The sequence below is a fragment of the Nematolebias whitei genome, chromosome 12, assembly GCF_014905685.2.
Source record: "Nematolebias whitei isolate Nwh7 chromosome 12, NemWhi1, whole genome shotgun sequence".
NCBI classification, from domain to species: Eukaryota; Metazoa; Chordata; class Actinopteri; order Cyprinodontiformes; family Rivulidae; genus Nematolebias; species Nematolebias whitei.
This window is the reverse complement of record NC_056509.1, coordinates 33,186,890-33,208,794: the sequence shown is the minus strand read 5'-3', so window position 1 is coordinate 33,208,794 and position 21,905 is coordinate 33,186,890. Positions and strand designations below refer to the sequence as shown.

Genomic DNA, 21,905 nt, shown 5'->3' with positions numbered 1-21,905 from the left:
GGGGGGGGGGGGGGGGCCTTCAATCACCCATTTAAACCATGGTTGGCCCAAAAGTTTCATGGAAGTTCTGGAAAACTGTCCAGCTGGCAGTCGCTAAAACAGATTCACAGAAAGTTTGAAGGGACACTGATAAAGTTCATCAACTTGTACGCCGATGATACCACTTTATATTTCTTTAAAAACATCCAATTTCTCCCCATCGGCTATTAAATAAACTGAAATTTTTTTTCTTTGAAAACATTTGTTATATTTAGCCAAGTTTTATGAAGTATTATCCAATTTTTTTACTTTCCAGTAGAAGTCAGTGAAGGTTTGTTGTAGGATAAAAGGATTAATTATAGCTAAATATGTGTATTGTACTTAATTTAGCTCATTTCGAGAAGATTATTTTCATCTGTTTTGATGTTAAACCTAAAAATTATATTTAAAAAGTATCACAATTAAATCTAAAGAAGGTCTGCATCTGCATCAACCTCTTAGGCCTGTGGGTCCAAATTATGCCATTATTTAATTGCAGTCGTGGGCCGCACAAAATCATTCGAAGGGCTGCGAATGGCCCTCGGGCCGCACTTTGGACAACCCTGAGCTATACTATTAAGAGTGCAAAACATATGCACGATGTTTAGGTAGAAATGAAAAGATACAAAACACTTCTTCACATTTCATGACGCACCAGTTTAACGTAGCCTCTCATGTCCAACATCAGGTTCTCCGGCTTCAGGTCTCTGTACATGATGCTCTTCTTGTGGAGGTAAGCGTAGGCCTCCACCACACAGGCGGAGCAAAACACAGAAATCGGCTCATCAAATCGCCCTCTGGTAGCAAGACAGATCTCAAGATGAGACTTTTCCAAAACATTTGAAAATAAACTCAGTTTGCTACTGTTCACTGTTTTTTGTTTGTTTTTCTGTCATGACCTCAAAATGCAATCAAATTAGTTTTAAACTAATGAACCTCAAATTTTGCACACTTGCAAATTTGTACTGATTTCAACTTATTTAATCTGAATGTGGGCATGAGATACTCATTTAAACTATTCTTTAATGTTCCTTACACTTCTTTAAGTTTGGTCCAGATCTCCCCGCCTCCACAGAACTCCATCATCATGTAGATATATCTTGTGTCTTTAAAGGCAGCATAAAGTCTAAAAAATAATCAAAGGAGAATAGTTTTAGACATCACGAGCATTTAGTTGGTGTTTAATGTTTAAAAAAAGAGATTGTGTTTAGTTGGCAAATACTTGACAATGAAGTCACACTGGATCGCTTTGAGGATCTTCCTCTCAAACAGCATGTGCTCCTCTTGCCTCTTTGCAACAATTTGCTTCTTGCTGACTCGCTTCATGGCGTAATATTTCCCATGATTTATTGTTGCCATCTGAAATTATCAAAAACAAGCATTTTTGACTTAGCCCTTTAGATCGGAAAGCTTTTGTTGAGAGAACACTTGGAAAAATAAAAATCACCCAACTCACCAACTGCACACGACCGAACCCTCCAACTCCGAGTGTGACTGGATCCCCCTGATACCGACCCTCCTGATAACAGACAGGAACCAAATCCTTGAACCTCAGTGAAGAGCTGGGACTGAAACACACATTTTAAACCAGAACTACATCACTTTGAAAAGCTAATATGTGACATTTTTATTCAGTTGGATTAATCTTTTTTTAAGTTTATTTAGATCTCAATTGAGCAAAAAGTGGTACAATCAATAAAACACATAATTAAAATGGCTAAATATTTGAATTTAGAAAAATGGTTGATTTACATTTTTCCAAAAGAAATGCTAGTTTATCTTGTGAATGTGAATTTAAGAGAAGGGAGGACAAACTTTAATAAGTTGAGTTGTTTTTAGTTTGTAATGTCAGCTTTGGACTGACATCAGAAGCTGATTCTTTAACTCCCACTTTGCTGCACTTTTCCTATTTATGACACGGCACAATAAAACTCCTGAAATTATGTTATGTGGTTTTGATTTGGGCATGCTACCCCACTCTTCTTTGGGAATGTGAGGGAGTGAAATTTCAAATAAAGTAAGGTGATGGTCAAAATAAAAAGAACCACAAAACAAGGTAAAACTAAATCCTGGAATGGACAATAAGTTTGTAGCTCAGCAAGAGTCTGATGTTGCATTTTTATTCCTGTCAGGAGGAAATATGCTGAAGGCACCAAAGCCTTTGAGTCGCTCACCTTGACTTTTCTGGAGCTTGTGCCTCTTGCATCACTTTGGAGCTAGAGATTAAACACATGACATGACCAGGTGAGAGCAGAGAACGAACAGGAACAGTGTTTCCCTCCTCACATCAAAAATCTTAGTGCGTTTTGTGACACGTACTCATCGAACAGCTCCAGGTGCTCTACGGGGATTGTCTCTTCAAAAACCCTAAAACAACAGCAACAATGTCAAGCTGTGCAGCATCACTGAAACAGAGAGGATCCTCTGTGCAAACATAACGAGGACAGAGACACTCAGTTCAGAGCCGGACTGACAACAGTTTTAATCAAACTCACTCCTTGTCAATGGAGAAGCATGTAACGGGGCCGTTGGCCGTGCAGGTGGCCGTTCTCAGTACCTCCCTGCAAGAAGATAAACAACAAAACATCATCTCCATCACTAGAACATACACACAGCTCACACGTTCAATAAAGTTCAGGATAATATTTAATCAAACAGAGTGAGTTTAGGCAACTACGTCCTGAAAAGAAACACATTTAATTATATATATATAATGATAATCATATTTGTGCATATTTAATAAGTCTGAAGTGCTGCATTTATTTATTTAGGCCTTTAGAGAAGCTTCACAGCACATCTAAAGCAGAAAAACATAATACCAATGTTTTTTTTTTGGAACCGGCTCATTTTGGATTTATTTAAAAAAAAAAAAAATTTTATTCCTGCTGTGCAGCTGAAACTCCATCATTTCATCTGTTCTTTGTTTTGTTCACGCAGAATATAAATAAATAATCCGTGTCCATCAGCCCCATGGCAGCAGAACGTGCGTACTGGAGTTGTGGATGTTCTTCAAAGGATCTCACAAATGTCTATAGGGTTGAACTGCGTTTCCATGGTTACCGTATGAGCGCCTGCTCCCCAAAGTGCTCCCCTTTCCCCATCCTGCGAATGGTCTTTTGATGTCCGTTCACACTCTTGGTCACCAAAACCTGAAAGGAAAATGCACATTAAAGCAAGAAAATGAATAAAAATGTGAATTATAGTGAGAGTTTTATTTATATTTACATTTATATTTAGTTACCTCGCCTTTGAGGATGATGTAGAACGTGTTTCCTTCTGTTCCTTCGCGGACGATAACATCTTTGTCTTGAAACTTTGCCTTGAAAAGACAAAATGGAGGAAAAAAGTGTTGGGAATTCTCTCCAATCGTCGTGATTGACTTGAAAATGTGGTCATTTATCCTGACCTCCTGAACATCCCATAATATTTACAAAGAAATACATAAACCATCCATCCATTATCTTTGAACCGCTTCTTCATTTTTGGGTCGCGGGGGGTCACTGGTGCCCATGTCCAGTCATCACTGTGCGAGAGGCGGGGGACACCCTGGACAGGTCTCCAGTCCATCACAGGGACACATAGAGACAAATGAGACAAACAACCATTCACTCTCTCACTCACACCTAGGGACAATTTAGAGTTGCCAATCAGCATAAACCTAATTCAAAGCAATTAAAAGTAAGGCCCAGTACATATTGAGTACTTACTAGTACATACCTGTTACCTACTGGGACCAGGCTCTGTCATTAAGTGACGTTAATACTTACAGAAGGCACACCTAGTAAATACCATATATCTTTGCTATGAGCCATTTTATGTATTTCTACCATTTAATCCAAATTATTAACGTTTTTAACTCATCCAAAGTGTTTTAACATCTGTGTATACTTTGATGTGCTTTCCCCAAGAAAAGGTTGTTCAATTTGGGGAACTCACCTCCTCCATAGAGTCGATGATCCTTGACAACTGCACATCATTTAAGTCCTTCAGAGTGTGAGACCTGGTCAAATTAAAAAGTCAGAAACCGTCACTCATGTGGCCAATGACCGCAGTAAAATATAAACAGCAGAGTTATGACTGCTAGAATCTATGACTAAATTAACAGTTTCAAACTCATATCAGCAGATAAGTGTTTAGACTCACGTCTTCAGGAAGCCCATGAGCTGCTCCCGTTTCTTCTTGGACTTGTTGGTTATGATGGTTCTGTAGGTCTGGCGCTCCATGCACCACAGGTGCACGGAGGTCTTTGCTGCATCATGAGTTAAACACCAAATACGGTCAGCCACACAGAATATTTTTAGGGGTGCACCGATAAATCGGCCGGCCGATTTCCTTAATTTGGGGAAATCGGCTGATACTTGCTTGAGAAATCGATTTTACCAATTTTTTTTGTTTGTTTTAACAGCAACTGTTTGAACTTCATTTATACTTCAGAGCACTACCTCATGGCCAGTTAAAACAAGTTTGTAATGTTTCTAGGATATTGCTCAAGGATATGTTTATCAATAAAATAGGATTGGAAAATTGAAGGTGCATTGTGACCGTATAACATCTGACAGTGTCGCTTATAAAACAGAATCGATATCGGCCAAAATCAGAATCGGCAGGTCAGACTTTTTAGAAATCGGTGATTAGTGATCGGCCAGAAGACTGCAATCGGTGCACCCCTAAATATTTTGATCATACAAGTACATTAATAGAATTAATTTTTCTGAGAAAGGGTGATCAATAGGTGTGAATAACTGGTTTAGTTAACTTTACAGTCTGTGGAAGCTTCAAGAACTGAACTGCTGAAAGTGACTTGTACAAGGAGTTAGAGTCCCCAAATTTAATTAATAATGTGACTAATGGGCAAAAGTTATCTTATATGATAGTTGTTGTTTTTTTTTAACTAAGCTGAGTTTGAAGCATTTTATGACATATTTTAAATCCTCTAAAAACCAACAAAACAATCAAGGGAGCAAAATGTGAGATTACTTTTTTTTTTAGTAAAGTTGGACATTAAAATATATATCTTCATATAAATAAATAAATAATGTTTAGTTCTAATTGGTTGCTGCTACTTCGTGTTAATAAATCATCTAGTAAAATCATGAGGATCTAATGAAATTTTTTGAGTTGATAGTTTTTTTTAAGGATACAAAGGTTTTACCACAGGGTGTAAAACATATTTTCTTCTGTCTATCTTGCAGGTCTCCCTTGAAAAGGGTTTTTTAATCTCAATGTGACTTTCCTGCTTAAATAAAGGCTAAAAGAAAAGAATAATCCTAACATTTTGGTCCATCACAGGTAATCAGATTTCAAAACCAGCCACTGTTTATCGTTCCTAAACATAACTTGGTGCAAGAACCTCGTAATAGGCCATGTCCGGAAGTTATTCCCCCCCCAAAAGGGCCATTTTCCAATCAGTGCTTACTCAGTAAGCTCAAGTTATTATTCAAACTGTACCACAGATCTGTTTGACCTCACACTGCTGTTTGTTGGTATTTTTCATGTTTTTCTTTTTTTTATTAGTTTCATTGAGAAAAAGAAAACAAAGGAAATTATTTGATCTGTGCCTTGTGCATAGATGCTCACTGGAAAACTCAGGAATGCCTGAGAATCTTCAAATCACAAAAATAAACATATTTTTATAACAACAGAGTAAAAAAAAAACAGTATTCTTAATAAGAATTGATATGCTATATATTGTAGAGGCAAACCTTTGACTGTTGCTGTTCGTTTGCAGTTGTACAGGATGGCTAACTCTCCGAAAACATCTCCCCGGATGAGAGTCCGGAGGTCCCGGCCTGCCTGGGTGACAATCAACTCACCATCTGAAAAAAAATAAGCAAATATGAACGTTTTCTAGAATTACATGTTTTTCCATCTCCAACCACTTGTCTTCAGTCGGGTCGTGGAGGCAACAGGTCTACGAGAGAAACCTGGACATCCCGCAGCGACACTCTCCAGCTCCTCCTAGGGACCACGATGCTTCCCGGAGCCAGAGAGATTACATCCTGATGCATGCTCAGAGAGATTAAAGTTCCTCCAGCAAGTTCTGGGTCTTCCCGGGAACCTATTCCTGGTATGACTTTCCTAGAATACCTCCTAAAGGAGGTTTCCAGGAGGCATCATAATCAGAAGCCTCGTCATGTTGAGTGAAAAGTCTAACCCAGGGGGCAGACAAACATGAGGAGCTCAGAGGTTAAACTAAAAAAAAGATTCATTAAGTAAACAAAACGTGCTGGAAAACTCGAAGGATACCAAACATGAACAGCTTGACAGCTGAATGCCAGGATGAGAAACTAAAGACGAGACTGGACATAATAGGACCCTAACGAGAGAGAAATGGCAAAACACCTGGGGAGAAAAGGAGGATCAGGTGAGAGCGGGAGGATCAAGAGCTGACTACATGAGGGGCAAAGACTGGGGAGGACTGGACATGTGATGCACAAGAACCTCAAAAGACATAAACCACAAAGGGATTAAAACTAAAAGATGAAAACAAGGAATAAAATTAATTACAGCCACAAACTATGACAAGCCCGAAACATCTCAACTGACTCCTGTTGATGCGAAAGAGCAGCGGCTCTACTCCGAGCTCACCCCGAATGACGGAGCTCCTCAAACTATTTAAGGCTGAGCTTGACCACCCTATAAAGGAAAATTATTTAGGCTGCTTGTATATTGATCCGGTTCTTTCAGTCATGATCCAAACCTCATGACTGTACGCTGAAAGGTAGACAGACCAGTAAATCAAGAGTTATGCCTTTCGACTCAACTCTCTATTCACCATGGTCGACCAAAGCAACATTCTCGTTACTGACAATGAGGCCTCAATCCATTGATCCATCTCTCGCTCCAGCCTACCATCGCCCATGAACAAGACACCCAGATATTTAAACTCTTTCACCCAAGTCACATTTTTCACATGAAACTAAAATGAATGAATGTGTATGAAGGGGACATTTTTACTTTTGTGGGAGTTCCTGTTCCATGTCTGTTGTTGGTCACCAGAGGGCGCCATAGTACCCCACCTGCAAGCAATGTTGCCTGGTGAGTCTCCAGGTGTATATTCATCCATCCATCCATCCATTATCTTTACCCGTTTATTCCATTTTGGGTCACGGGGGTCGCTGGTGCCCATGTCCAGCAATCACTGTGCGAGGGGCGGGGTACACCCTGGACAGGTCACAAGTCCATCACAGGGCCACATAGAGACAAACGAGACAAACAACCATTCACTCTCTCACTCACACCTAGGGACAATTTAGAGTTACCAATCAGCCTAACATGCATGTTTTTGGTCTGTGGGAGGAAACCGGAGCACCTGGAGAAAACCCACGCATGCACGGAGAGAACATGCAAACTCCACCCAGAAAGGCCCCTGGACCGGGGTTTGAACCAAGGACCTTCTCGCTGAGAGGCAGCAGCTCTACCAGTTGCGCCACCATGCTGCCCTGGTGTATAGTCATTCAACCTTTATTTACACAGGTTAATCCCACTGAGTCTCTGTGACTCATTTACAAGTGAGACCTGAATATAAAGACCTATATAGAGAGACCAGAATATAAAGACCTATATAGAGAGACCAGAATATAAAGACCTATACAGAGAGGCCAGAATATAAAAACCTATATATAAAGAGCAGAATATAAATACCTATATATAGAGAGATCTGAATATAAGGCACCTGATGACTTCCCTCCAATACTGGAAGATTACCCTGCCTATGGTTCATGCTTGCAGCACTTTGTGATTCTCAGGTCTTGTGTTTAATTACCTTTTGCCTTGTGATCTTTCCAGTGTGCCTCCTGAGACCTATTGGTCCTCTTAATGAACCTCTGGAAACCTTAGCTGTGCACTCTTCAGCTTTTCTCCTTGCCCTCCAACTATATGCCCTTCTGAGTCTACTGGACCTTCTCACAATTTTGCAGGACATTGGAACCAAACTACTTACCATCCATCTACTAGCAAGGAGTTCTGATCAAACCCTCATTGCAGAACTCCGAACCTGACCCATCTCCTTGCTCCCCCAGGGTTCCTGTTACATCCTGAATTATTGCTCACTGTAAATAAAAGCACTGAATTGTCTGGGTTGTTCATCACCAGTCCTTTTGCTCTGGGTATTCTGTTCTTGTGACAACTTTTGCATTCCGACAAACACAATAACACTGAAGACAAGTAGATTTAGATTTTTCAGGTCATGTCCTCACCTGCAACAATGTACATGCTGTCTCCTTCAGACCCCTCGCTGATGACTTCCCCCCCAGGTTTAATGTGAGATGCCACTAAAAGGTCCACCATCATGGCTATCTGCTCATCGTCGAGGCGGCTCAGGAAGTCATTTTTCTGGATGGCTTTAACAATCAGACTGGTCTCGCTGGTGATGGAAGAAGTTTGATTAAAAGAAATCTAATTTATCAAGATTGAAAACCACCTTCTCACCAGCAGTGCCACTCACTCACCTGACCGTCTTCTTGACTTTAGTGTGTGATATTTCCACAGTTTCAGGAATCGGTTCGGAGGCGATAACAGCCGCACGGCTCGTTCTAAATTCAGAATCAACCTCGTTGCTGCTCCGGGAGGGAAACTCTGAGGAGGGCCGAACCGACAAACACAAACAAGAACCATTACCTACCATCAATTTAAATGTGTGTATTTATACAGGAGGTGTGTGTGAATTGCTGATCCATGTTGTACCAAGATCATGATATTGAGTGTTCAGTTCTTGTAAAAGCTTTTCTTTCTCCCTCAGCCGTTGCTCTGTGGAATAAAAAGCAACAACAAAAAAATTTAAAGGCATTTTTATGCGAAGAATTGTTGAAAGAAACTTGCTTTTATGCTTCTATTCTAATTAGTTGAAGCTCCTTTACATGGTGCACCCAACAAATAACACATGGTGGCTCAGCAGTCCCTCACTGCTTCACAGTTGGACTTTTGCGGACTCACGCTATCGCAGTTTGTGAACGTACAGTACATAATATTGAACAAAAATACAAACCGGATTCCAAAAAAGTTGGGACACTAAACAAATTGTGAATAAAAGCTGAATGCAATGATGTGGAGATGGCAAATGTCAATATTTTATTCGTAATATAACATAGATGACAGATCAAAAGTTTAATCTGAGTAAATGTAACATTTTAAAGGAAAAATATGTTGATTCAAAATTTCACAGTGTCAACAAATCCCAAAAAAGTTGGGACACGTAGCAATAAGTGGCTGGAAAAAGGAAATTGAGCATATAACGAACAGCTGGAAGATCAACTAACACTAATTAGGTCAACTGACAACATGATTGGGTATAAAAAGAGCTTCTCAGAGTGTCAGTGTCTCTCAGAAGCCAAGATGGTAAGAGGATCACCAATTCCACCATTGCTGCGCAGAAAGATAGTGCAGCAATACCAGAATTATGTTACCCAGCGTAAAATAGCAAAGACTTTTAAGTTGTCATCATCAACCGTGCATAACATCATCAAAAGATTGAGAGAATCTGGAACAATCACTGCGTGTAAGGGTCAAGGCCGTAAAACTCTACTGGATGCTCGTGATCTCCGGGCCCTTAAACGTCACTGCACCTCAAACAGGAATGCCACTGTCAAGGAAATAACAGAATGGGCTCAGAAATACTTCAAGGAAGCATTGTCAGTGAACACAATCCACCGTGCCATCCGCCGTTGCCAGCTGAAACTCTACAGTGCAAAGAGGAAGCCATTTCTAAGCAAGCTCCACAAGCTCAGATGTTTGCACTGGGCCAGGGGTCATTTAAAATGGAGTGTGGCAAAATGGAAGACTGTTCTGTGGTCAGATGAGTCATGATTTGAAGTTCTTTATGGAACACTGGGACGCCATGTCATCCGGACCAGAGAGGACAAGGATAGCCCAAGTTGTTATCAATGCTCTGTTCAGAAGCCTGCATCACTGATGGTATGGGGTTGCATGAGCACTTGTGGCATGGGCAGCTTGCATTTCTGGAAAGACACCATTAATGCAGAGAACTATGTTCAGGTTCTAGAACAACATACACTCCCATCTACACGTCATCTCTTTCAGGGAAGACCCTGCATTTTTCAACACGATAATGCCAGACCACATTCTGCAGCAATCACAACATCATGGCTACGTAGGAGAAGGATCCGGGTACTGAAATGGCCAGCCTGCAGTCCAGATCTTTCACCTATAGAGAACATTTGGCGCATCATAAAGAGGAAGGTGCGACAAAGAAGGCCCAAGACGATTGAACAGTTAGAGGCCTGTATTAGACATGAATGGGAGAGCATTCCTATTTCTAAACTTGAGAAACTGGTCTCCTCTGTCCCCAGACGTCTGTTGAGTGTTGTAAGAAGAAGGGGGGATGCCACACAGTGGTAAAAATGGACTTGTCCCAACTTTTTTGGGATTTGTTGACGCCCCGAAATTTGGAAACAACAGATGTTTCCCTTAAAATGATACATCCTCTCAGTTTAAAATTTTGATCTGTAATTTGTGTTCTATTCTGAATGAAATATTAGATGTTGGCACCTCCACATCATTGCATTCAGTTTTTATTCACAATTTGTTTAGTGTCCCAACTTTTTTGGAATCCGGTTTGTACTAAATAAAACTGTACAGGACACATGATCGTCAACTTTAATATTACTCACGTGATTGGGACAATACTGTACAGTAAAAAGTTAACGAAAAATATAATTATTTTGGACAGGCACCGCCATTTTGTAGTTTTTTCTCAATAAGCCTACACTGTATTCCCACTCATAACGGCCACATTTCCAGGAAGCCAACAGGGCCCCGCCCAGAAGCCTGTTTCCTTCTGCTGAAAAACTAGACAGAAAGTTTTGATCTGATCAGAAAAAATTGGTGCTTGTTACAGTGACTTCTGCGCCCAGCGGATGCAGAGAAGCTGCACGGAACCAGAGCAGAACCGGAGCAAAACCAGACCTCCAGACCCATCTGTGAATCTTGAGAGTTGGTAGCCCACCCACGTGGACTTCCATCTCTTTCAACTGGCCGACGAGGACCTCTGAGCTGGGATGCACTGGTAAGTAAAATTTAGAAGCTACTGTACATATAAGTATGTTGTTCAAATTAGTAGGTTCAAGAGTTTAGAAAATTTATTGTGGGCTTCGTTGCTGCAGGGTACGTCTGCAGAAACGGAACCGAGTCGGACCGAAATGAAAGCCGCTTCTGTTCTGCAGAGCTAATAAATAAAATTTAGTAGCTACATATACAGTACTGTATGTATCTTGTTAAAATGACGTAGGTTTAAGAGTTTAGAACATTGCAAGAGTGTGTGAAGGGTTTCTAAAGCCTCAAAATATATATAAATACTAAAATAAATATTCAATTCAATTCAAAAATACTTTATTAATCCCAAAGGGAAATTAATTGTTGTTGTAGCTCATCATCCTGGTTTCATTAAAGAGTTGTTATAGATGCTGATGGATGTGGGCAGGAAGAATCTCTTGTAGCGTTCCGTCCCACAGCAGATACGAAGAAACTGACTGCAGATGTCGATCCATCCACCCAGACCCAGCAGACCTCTCGATCCTCTTGGGCAGCATGACTGCCCGAATGCCGGGAAGAACTCCTCCCTGAGCGATGGCCATTTCTCCCAGCGGCCTGCCGAGCCCTTCATTGCCGCGGACTTAACTGCAGGTGCCAGGGGACGATCTCGGTCCTACTGCCGTCACAAGCTGTGTTTCCCGCCACCTCCAAGATCTTGATGGTCAGGCACTCGAGCACCACCTCCGGATAGATGGGAATGCATCCATAGCACATCCTTTTCAACTCATTTGGGATTCAAGTCTGTAGTTGAGGTATTATTTGAGCTTTTGAGATGTTAATCAGCTGCTCCCAGTTGTAGAAAACCACCTTGTTGTCATGGTTACGCATCATAACAAATGTCCAAAAGTAAAAAAGGTTTCAGTAAAAATCCTTCCAGCTGCACAGCATCTGATACAAGAGAAAGTAATCATCTGAAAAAAAAGCGATTTAAATCTAGAAAAAGGAATTAAAGTTTCCAAAAGCAAAATCTCAAAATGAATATAAGAGAGCTACTCCAACATGCAGCCACCTTGACTGGCACAATTCTAGAAATATAAAAGAAATATAACATCGCTACTTCGCAGATTTTCATTTATGGTGGGGTGGGAGCCAGGGAGCTGGACTCTAACACCCACAATAAACGAGGGACTTCTGTATACATATCATCTGATGTTTCTGGAGAATAGTTTAGGAAATAAAGTTACACATTTAATTTTTATCTGTTATTTCTGTTCTATTAAATTACCTGAACTTCTCCACAATTTTGGGGTGCTGTGGCAAAAACAGTAAGTGAGAGGAAAAACACAACTTGGTGTTTAAATTAATATATTATTGAGCAGAAGTGGGATGAGATGGTTACAATCCTCAAGGACTGACAGTAGAAAATGCATCATCATAAAAAGCACTCTGCATCAGAACCTGGCCTCAAAATGTGATCAAATTTATCCACAATAAATTGGTGGCATGTAGTAAAGACGCAACTTGAAAAAAATTATTCTGACACTTCATGAATTATTTCAGTACAGGTGTCGTCTTCTGAGCTGTCATCCAAAATTTGAGTCTGCTTTTCCCCTGTCTTCATGCTGGTTATAGCTGGAAACAAAAGAGATTTGACAGCGTTTGTTTTACTCACCCAGATCTTTGTTTTGCCTCTTTAGCTCTTGGTTGATCAGACATTGCTTTTCCAGCTGAAGCTTCAGATCCTGTACCTGCTTCTCCATCGCTCTGGAGAAAAGGAGACAAACAAAATCACGGAGGATGATTGGATGTAACCAGACAACCCGCATCTTCTGCAAAAACAAATTAAGTGAAAACTGGAAAGAAGTGAAGGAGCTGAAAGCTAAAAGTAGCTGAATTGTAACAAAAGATTAAAAGCTCAAATTAGCAAAAGGCTAGTTAAAGGCTAACAATAGCAAAATGCTGCTTAAAAGTTAAAAGTATAGGCTAAAGGCTAAAAGTGGTAGGAAAGTAAAAGCTAAAAGTAGCAAAAGATAAGCTAAAAATTAAAAGTACTATAAGTACGTATGATTTCAGACATTTGTAAATCAAGATAAATATGAATATATATATATATATATATATATATATATATATATATATATATATAAAAGTTATTAAAAACAAAATGTCGTAGCATCTACTGTATCTCCTGAATGAGCTGAATGTTTTGGTAAGTGATCAGCTAAAAGGGCACAAAGTGTGCAGAAATAATTAATTACAAATACTGCCGTTTACAGGAAATTACAAACAGAAAAATAAGTGCGCGTTCATAAAATGAAGATATTTTAAATTGTGTATCAGGAAGAAACGCACTGAAATGTGTAGAGTGATGCACTCACAAACCCATGACAGATTTTTTAAATAATTTTATGTTGTAAATTTTTTGTTTTATTACCAAATACTGGATCCATTTCCACTGCATGTGCCACAGCATGAGAGTTGCTAAATAATGCAGACTAATGATGGACAGCCAGCAGTGAGCTCCATGAACGCTGCCACATCCTGCCAGCTTTATACGTTCACCACTTCATGTTGTCTCCGTGCATGTGCAATAATGTGACAGATCATTAAGCTCTGCAATAAATGTAAGGGTTTAAATTAAAGCAAACTAATGAAGCAGCATGTGGGGGCTATGTTAAACACACACACAGAGACAACCTGTTCACAAAAGCTCTGCAACGTTTTCCTTTTTATCTTTTTAATTTTGCAGAATAAAGAATATTTCAAACAAGTTCACTGCGTTTCTGACCAATAAACGAAACACAGTTTCTTTTAAACATAAAGTGTAAAACGGAAACCAGCAATGCACAAACTGTTTGCTGGTGATGATTGCACACTTTATTATGTGACCCCGAATTATTGCTGCCTCACCCTGAACGTTGAACAGCTCTGAGATTAGACGGGACGTTAAAGCAAACCATAAAGCTGGAGAGCAATAGTGCGAGTAAAACTGCGACAGAGGACATAAAAAGTTCCTGCTGCTTTGATGAAGATCCACACAGAAGATGAAATGGACTAAGATCAAGAACTCTGCGGCACCTTCAGCCACATAAACGACACATTTTCAGCTACGCTTCATCATCTGAAGAGACACTGATAAAGCATGGAAACTCAAGCAACCACAGAGCTGGGAACAATGCCGCAGGTGTTTTATTGACCAGTTACCATAGTACAGACAATAAGATCTGTGCACAAATCCAGTTTGTAAGCTTTTGAGGAACTTTAAAGAAATAACTCAAGAACAAATTGGGGTGATAACCTTTAGTGGTCCCAAGTCAACATTTAATAATGAGAAACCACAACATACAATAGCCTGGAGCAAGTGGGACAGAGATCCTCATGAATCTCTACTCGTTTATTCAATACATGCTCCCACAAAAAACCCACAGTCCATAACTCGAACACATTACAACAATGTATTAGAAAAAAAAAACAGTTTATTTAGGATCTGTATGCAGGAAGGGATTGGGGAAATCGGTTTTCCTGCAGGAACATGATGCTCCATCATCACACCCATGCTGCCAGCACACTGTACACTTCCTGCTGCTTTATTAATAATTCAAGGGAATGTGTAACTACACATGAAATCTCATAAAACGTGCAGTAATAAAACAGGCTTGGTCTGTTTAAGATGCTCTTTCTGTCATAACTTTATAGCTTTATAACCACAAATAAATCATTGTTTTCTACACCCAAACTTCAGGTTCTGGTTTTATTTAATTTAAAATATATAGTTCTTTCTATATATTTCAATCTGAAGTTTAAAATCAATGCATAACTGTGTTGTGAAATGTCTCGTCAGCACAGGAAAATGCATCACTTTTCATGTGGTGTGCAGTTATAAGAAGTTAGGACAGGTGATCTTACCTGCAGGAGGTGGGTGGTCAGCAGAGACGAAGCCGCATGGATCAAAAGGAGCCAAAACGATCAACCTGCACTGATTTAAATCTCCACTTTTGGTCGTGGAGTTGCTTCTGTAACCTGTTCAACTCTACACACACACAGAGCATGTGCTCTCTAACATCACCACCTTTATTTTATTATTTTTCTGTTTCTATCTAGCCTACATTGAACTGTATTGCACTTCTCTCAGTCTTTCCTCCTCCTTTCTCTGTCCAGATCTGTCAAACTCAGCTGCTGTGGTACTGAATCATTAACCCACACCCTGAGGCTCCGCCCATCCCACCAGGTGGGAACAGCGTGGAGGAGAGGGGCGGTCTGGAAATGGGGGAGGTGGGGGGATCCCTCTGCCAGAGAAAATGTTTGATCATTAGAAGAAGAAAAAATTATTCCAAGTAATACCAATATAAAAATCTGTGCGTGTGCTTTTCTATCCGTTAGCAAAATATCTCATGAACCACTGGACACATTTTAAAGAACTTTGCAAACAGTAAGTATTTGGTGTAGAACTACAAATAATTAACTTTTTAATTTAAAATGGGCCTCCATAGCCAACTGACCTCAGAAAGCAAATAAAACGTCTACATCTCTGTCAAATACACAAATATTAGCGCGGCACTAACTGAAACTGATCGACACACACTCTGAGCACTAACAAGGTCACGGTTTTAAAGTTTCCCCCATTGACGGTTCGGAGTCGACTTTGACAGTTAGCAAAATATCTCGTGAATCACAGGACGGATTTTAATTAATTGTTCAGGAATTAATCATCAGATGCACCATCGTTTGGAAACTGGCACAGAAAGTTGATTTGCATCTTTTGAGGGAATGATACTTTAATTTTACTCTTATTTTATATTTACTTATATTCACTCTTTGTTAGAATCAGGTCTCTCTTGTAAATGAGTCCCAGAAGCTCAATGGGACTAACCTGTATAAATAAAGGTTGAATGAACAAATTAATTTTAAATAAAGTTCTTATTCTTAGAAAAGTACAGTCTTTTATGCATTTTCCTCTCTTGTCTGACACAGCAGGAGTTTAGTTGTAGAAGTCAACCAGTTCAACCTTCAAATTGTATCTCCCAGTGCAGGAAAGTGCCCATTTGTTTTTTTATTTGTCCACTGAATGTTTTACAGATCTAAATGCGGTTGAAGCGGTTAGCATTGTGACAAAGGGTGCAGGCCTTTATTGCTCACGGTTAATTATTAATATATTTTGGGTTAATCAGCGACGTTAATGACTCCACCGCTCAGAGATAACAGATCTTGGATTTAAGCCTTGGAACCAAACGGATATTGAATGTTTAGATCTGCACATCTTGTGCCTTTTTAATTAATTTTTTTTAGGACTGGTTAAATACTGTAAAACAAGCCTGGGTTGAATTTATTGCTACTAATGAAACAAAAAATGTTTTGTCTTTATAGACTATTTATAATTTATAACAAACTAAAATAAAAAATAAATAAAAAATCACCAGCTGACAATTAAATTATGTTCATGTCTTTTATTTCATAATTAAGTGCAATGAATAAAACAAACAAACAAACAAACAAACAAAAACGTGAGGTACAATGCCCAAATATTTCAGCTTTAATATGCTGCACATCATAATTACAGGCGTGATTGTGTTTACAACTCATACAGATTAAAAAAGGTGCATGTCAAAAATAAAAAAATGAGTCATCTTCATGCTTCAAAGGCAGAAAACTAGCATCATTAGCTGCTATATATGATCATGAGTTAAGGCTGAATTTACTTCTTGTTAAGGAGTAAAACCACAGAGGTTTCTTGGTAAAACGGCATGAATCATAAAGTAATACTCATCTTGGTATTGGGACAATGAAGTGACACTTTTTATATTAAGTGCACGCTGAAATACAATCATCAAACAGTATGTATACAGGTCAAGTGCCAGTTTACATTCAATTTAAATTAAATTCAAGTCAAATTTCTGCAAAAATAATAAGGAACTATCAGGTAAAATTAGCTCTTTTATCAGATGATCACAGGCTTTTCAGCTTTTGACCCCAACCATTGCTGGTTGAAGTGTACAAGTGTTGCTAATAAGACCTTTAACAGAGCTTTGGCAATTAATATACAATACTTTCTTATTTCCTTATAATAGTTAAGCCTAGAAATGTCATTGGAAATCATTTTTAAAGTTGATTAGATCCTATTAATATCCCTACATGATGTTTCGCCTCAACCTTGGGATCGGCTGGCAACGTATACAGCAACACCTGCTTTTTTATGGAAAGGTTATGAACATATCTGTTTTAGCTTTTTGACTAACTTCAGCTTGGAGAAATAAATTATTTACCACCAGATTGATGAGTTAAAGGCTAGTCCGAGAAGGGCTGCCACCTTCAAACAGCTCCAAGCTCAGAAAGATTACATCAGTTTATGCGAGCTCTACTTTATAAAGCTTTAAGCTGCTGCCAATTTTACATTACTCCATTATTTCTGCAGGATGAACTTGCATGTACACGTAGAGTTGTTGTATACATAACCGTGTAATATAAAGTTGACAGCGACGTAAAGGATCATAAAATATTGTTAGCATAAACCGCAATATTGTTTTAAGGTGGTAGAATAAATCCACTTTGGCCCTGTTTAGATTAGCCATTTAATTTATTAATCTGGTCAGAAATAAACTATTTCTTCAAGCTGGGGTAACTCAAAAATATATCTACAACAGGTAAGATATTGTTTATTACTTTTTCACAGAAACCCACTTCAAAAGATCTGACCTACAGCTTTATTACACAAAACAGCTATAGGTTAGGCCCTTTGAACACGTTTTTGGAAAGGGAATAAGTTTAAATTCTATTTTCACAGTTTTCTAGTTTGTAGATGGGACAAATCCTGATGGAGAAGAACTAAAAAGATGCGTATATTCAATAGACTACGCCATCCATCCATTATCTTTACCTGCTTCTTCCTTTTCGGGTCATGGGGTCAAGAGTCTACTTTATTTTCATAATTATATTTAGGTGTGGACACAGGTTAAAGATTTTCATATGCTCAGGGATATCATACTTGAAAAATGGCCTCCATGCCATGAGTTACAGTGGCCCTGAGGTGTAAATGAACAACATTTGAAAAAACAGGATTATATATGAAAAAAAAAAAAAACACAACATTAGAAAAAATGGAATTGCATTAGAAAAAATGGAATCATTCAAAATAATATAATTTTAATTTTTTTCTAATGCAATTCCATGTTTTCTAATGCGATTCCATTTTTTTTTTTTATGTGATTCCGTTTTTTCCAAATGTAATTCAATTTCTCTAATGTGATTACATTTTTTCAAATGTAATTCTGTTTTTTCAAATGTTGTTCATTTACACCTTAGGGCCACCGTAATGAGTTCACCACCTGTTGACAACTTCCTCTGACCGTCTGCAGAGGGAGAACTTGAGATGGTGAGGAGGTAGATTAACAAACCTGCTCTAATGTCTAACAATTGTGCAATAACTTCACTGAAAACAAACAAACGTGTATAAGAATGAATAATGGCATGCAAGGCTAAGCAGCACATTTCTGAGACTTTGTTTCCCGGTTTGCAGAGACGGTGTTATTTACACTTTCGGTTCTACTCGACGCCACAAGCTTTCTTGATGTCCCTCTGGTGCTCAAAGGCTGCTCGAACAAACTGGCCAAACAGGCGCTCCATGTAGCTCTCACCGCGCGGAAACAAACCCTGCAAGAAGGCGATGTGTCCGCCGTGCGCCGTGAGCAGAAGGGCGACGTTCGGCAGGCTCTGGACTATAGGCACCGGGAAAGCTGTTGAAGCAAGAAATACAATCAAGTGTTAGAAAACATAAAAGGTGATACACCGCTGAATGAGACTGTCTGTAAAAAGTGTTTGGATGATTAATTGAATTAGTCACCATGCTGGGGAGAGAAGGGGTCATCAGCAGCGTTGAGACACAGGATTGGAACGGCAGTATGTGGGAGTTTCATGCCTGGGCTGGCATCACGGTAATAATCTATACAAGACTTATAACCAAACAGCAGAGACGTGAAGCGCTCATCGAACTCACGGATGGTCCGTGCCTAAAAGGAAGGGTGAAGCAAGGTGATGCTGGCAGAGAAACTCAATTAAGCTCATTTAAAAATTACCCTCTCACTAATGTGCCATACTTTCAGTACATAGTCGATATCCACCACCTTCTCAAGGATCTTCCTGTGTCTGAGAGAGAAATACAGATTCCTTTGTTCAAAAAACAGAGTCTACACACCCTATTTGTTGGTGTAACAACAGTCTTACCTGGTGACGGTTCGACACAGGCCACGTGTGAGGTGTTTGTTGAAGAGAAGCCAGTTCAGAGGCTCCTCCATGGAATCAGACGACTTCTGTGCATCCCAGGCGACAGAGATGGTGATTCCTGCTACCATTCCGGACTCTGTGCGCTTATGGGCCAGGTAGTTTAATAATATCATACTGAGGGAGGGTTGAGATGAAAAACAATCAGATTTATGCTTGTATAAATGTGAAACAGTTTAAAATGTCACTGTATTAAACACTACAGCTTACCCTCCCATAGATACACCAGCACCAAGCACAGGAGCGTGAGGATAAAGTTCTTTGATGTGTCTCATCACTCGATCGAGATCTGAAGTGTTGGCAGCGCAGTAGGTGACCGGGGTCTGAAAGAAGCAGAAATCCACAGGAGGAGTGAAAAATTCAGAGCTGAAGTGACAGAGTGTTTACAGTTTTTGAATTAAAGTTACACTGAACTTATACGACAAAGTTCATAATAATCTCATCAGAAAATAAAGTATCGGGTGCCGTGTAAGGCTGGTGTGTTCAAACTGGACTCATAATTCTGTGTAAAAAAAAAGTAGACATCTGAAATAAAAATAATTTACAGCAGCCAGGGACGGCAGCTTTTTGCAACTTACTGAAACAAAACTAAGCTTTACGTTTTGGGGTTATAGTTCAGCTTTTAAAACAGATGGTGTTGATAAGAACATTTATAATAGACTAGTAGTGTTTTATTTTATGTATATTTTTATTGCCTTTATTACATGGTTGTTTAGTGATCATTCAATTTTTTTTTTTTATTTGTACCGTTTCTTAGAGCTGTTCCAGATACATCAATGTAGGCTTGTCACGATAACAAATTTTGCTGGGCGATTAATTGTCTCAGAAATTATTGCAATAAATGACAATATTGTTTGAAATTTGACAATAATTAGTCATTATTGTCAAATTTAAGAAGAAATGTCGGTTAATTTTTGTGTGTAGTACCTTTCGACCACCGGATGGCAGTCTAAGACTGTTTGAACCGAAGGATAGTGAGGGAGAGAGCAACGTGTCTCTTTAAGGAAAATGGGAGGGAGGCCACTTGACGTGACATGGGTTGTCTCCAGTGTTGCTAGGTGTACGATAATTATCATATTTGTACGACAATTTTGCCCTCTGTACGATTAATACTCCCAAAAAAGACCAAATATATGATAATTTGACCATTCCGTGAATGTGTGGTTGTAATCGGTTGTCATCAGCCTCTCGCAGCTGTTTGTCAGAGTTTTTTTGTGAACCCTGAGGGCATCTGTGTCCGCAAACAGATGCACGATTGGCTGGAAATTCCACACAATCGTGCTTTTCTAAATGTTACCTACAAGTGACATGTTTGCGTTTGCAAAAGAAGAAGAAGCAGAGCCGGTCTGGAAGTGGACCCATCACTACTATAGTGCATAAATAGATTTGTTATTTTGGTTATGACGGGTGTACGATAATTTCCCTCAAAATATGATAATTTTATGACTCTAGTACGATAATCCTACATTGCTCACCTGGCAACACAGGCTGTCTCTCGTTCTTGTTTTTTCCAGTTCTCAAAATGGCGGACGCTAAGTGTGTTTTGAGCTCTTTAGCATAGCATTTGTCAAACAAAGCTCTTAATTAAAATAAAAATCAGCAAACAAGTTTTCAGCTTCTTTTTGCAGAGAAAAACTACTTTTTACACAAAGACACAGGTTTCAACGGTGAATTTTGAAGCTTCTACATGACTGAGGTTTTTTCCCCGAGGTCGGCCTGTTAGCTTAGCTTATCAGCTTGGCTGCATTTAACGTTCCAAAAACGTGATTTTAGAACAAATTTTAAAGAGAAAGGGAGGTGTCAGTGAAGAGCACCGGAGTTGAAATTTTGTCATCCAGTATCTTCAGTAGAAAGAGAGAGACATGAAGTAACGATAAAGCCGATAAATGAAAATGAGGTCGATAATTTTCATTTATCACGCGAGGCCTATATCAATGTAAGAAGCTCTCCCAAAATCAATGTAATTGAGCCACAGAGTAAAAATAAAAATCATTCCATTCTATATTAAGTGACATGTTAATATGGAGGGATGTAGCACAACATTAGTTAGTTCCAAAGGAAAGTTAGCCAGTAGTGTAATACAAAAATACAACTGCAACAGTTTATTAATTCACAATTTATTTTGCTGTTTGAAAAAAAAATAAATAAAAAACTAGCTCTGGATTTAATTTTAGACAATTAGGACAAAAATTTTGGAATATGTGCTTATAAAGACTGGTATGGTTAAATAATGCTTAGGAACATAAGTTTAGTAAGCAGCTCACTAACATGAAAAACATCCCCAAGAGGCTGAGTCTTTTAGAAGTAAACACTGGGAGGAGATCATCACTAATAACTAGGAATGTAAATGCTCTTCATTCATTACACACCTATAAGAACCTCGAACCTGCAGCCTCAGGATTACGAGGCCACAGCACTGACCACTGAGCTATAGCAGCCCTACACACACAGTCTTTTGAGGTAAGATGCATGAATTAAACGATGATACACACCAACAGCTCTTCCCCTCCGACACCTCTGTTGTTGAAGACGGCACATCTGAGAAAAAAGAAGAAGCTTGAATTTGACAAAATGCATGCCCACACACACACACACACAGGTTTGTTTTGCTATCTTTGTGGGGCCTT

At 39.2% G+C, this 21,905-nt stretch overlaps 2 protein-coding genes across 2 annotated transcripts in view; both read right to left on the bottom strand.

Annotated features, from left to right (window-relative positions):
- prkg3 (protein kinase cGMP-dependent 3) overlaps nucleotides 1–14,992 on the bottom strand; it is an 18,755-nt gene extending 3,763 nt beyond the window's left edge. The window contains exons 1-17 of the mRNA XM_037685855.1: nucleotides 14,914–14,992; nucleotides 12,680–12,771; nucleotides 8,704–8,766; nucleotides 8,469–8,595; nucleotides 8,217–8,383; nucleotides 5,721–5,834; nucleotides 4,162–4,267; nucleotides 3,955–4,018; nucleotides 3,260–3,337; nucleotides 3,079–3,167; nucleotides 2,514–2,579; nucleotides 2,338–2,385; nucleotides 2,193–2,234; nucleotides 1,475–1,586; nucleotides 1,241–1,377; nucleotides 1,055–1,144; nucleotides 674–815 (exon numbers count right to left, since the gene is read on the bottom strand). Coding sequence (XP_037541783.1) covers nucleotides 674–815; nucleotides 1,055–1,144; nucleotides 1,241–1,377; nucleotides 1,475–1,586; nucleotides 2,193–2,234; nucleotides 2,338–2,385; nucleotides 2,514–2,579; nucleotides 3,079–3,167; nucleotides 3,260–3,337; nucleotides 3,955–4,018; nucleotides 4,162–4,267; nucleotides 5,721–5,834; nucleotides 8,217–8,383; nucleotides 8,469–8,595; nucleotides 8,704–8,766; nucleotides 12,680–12,767 — 1,533 coding nt within the window. The 5' untranslated portion in view covers nucleotides 12,768–12,771; nucleotides 14,914–14,992. The remainder of the gene's footprint in view (nucleotides 1–673; nucleotides 816–1,054; nucleotides 1,145–1,240; nucleotides 1,378–1,474; nucleotides 1,587–2,192; nucleotides 2,235–2,337; nucleotides 2,386–2,513; nucleotides 2,580–3,078; nucleotides 3,168–3,259; nucleotides 3,338–3,954; nucleotides 4,019–4,161; nucleotides 4,268–5,720; nucleotides 5,835–8,216; nucleotides 8,384–8,468; nucleotides 8,596–8,703; nucleotides 8,767–12,679; nucleotides 12,772–14,913) is intronic.
- A 3,163-nt stretch (nucleotides 14,993–18,155) lies between these two features.
- LOC119418542 (phospholipase ABHD3) lies at nucleotides 18,156–21,816 on the bottom strand (the record flags this gene model as incomplete). The annotated part of the gene is given in 6 exon segments (XM_037685856.1): nucleotides 18,156–18,734; nucleotides 18,842–19,007; nucleotides 19,095–19,143; nucleotides 19,222–19,395; nucleotides 19,489–19,601; nucleotides 21,771–21,816. Coding segments are annotated over 6 exon segments (739 nt in total), but the record flags the coding sequence as incomplete, so codon positions are not given.
- Between the last annotated feature and the right edge of the window lie 89 nt (nucleotides 21,817–21,905).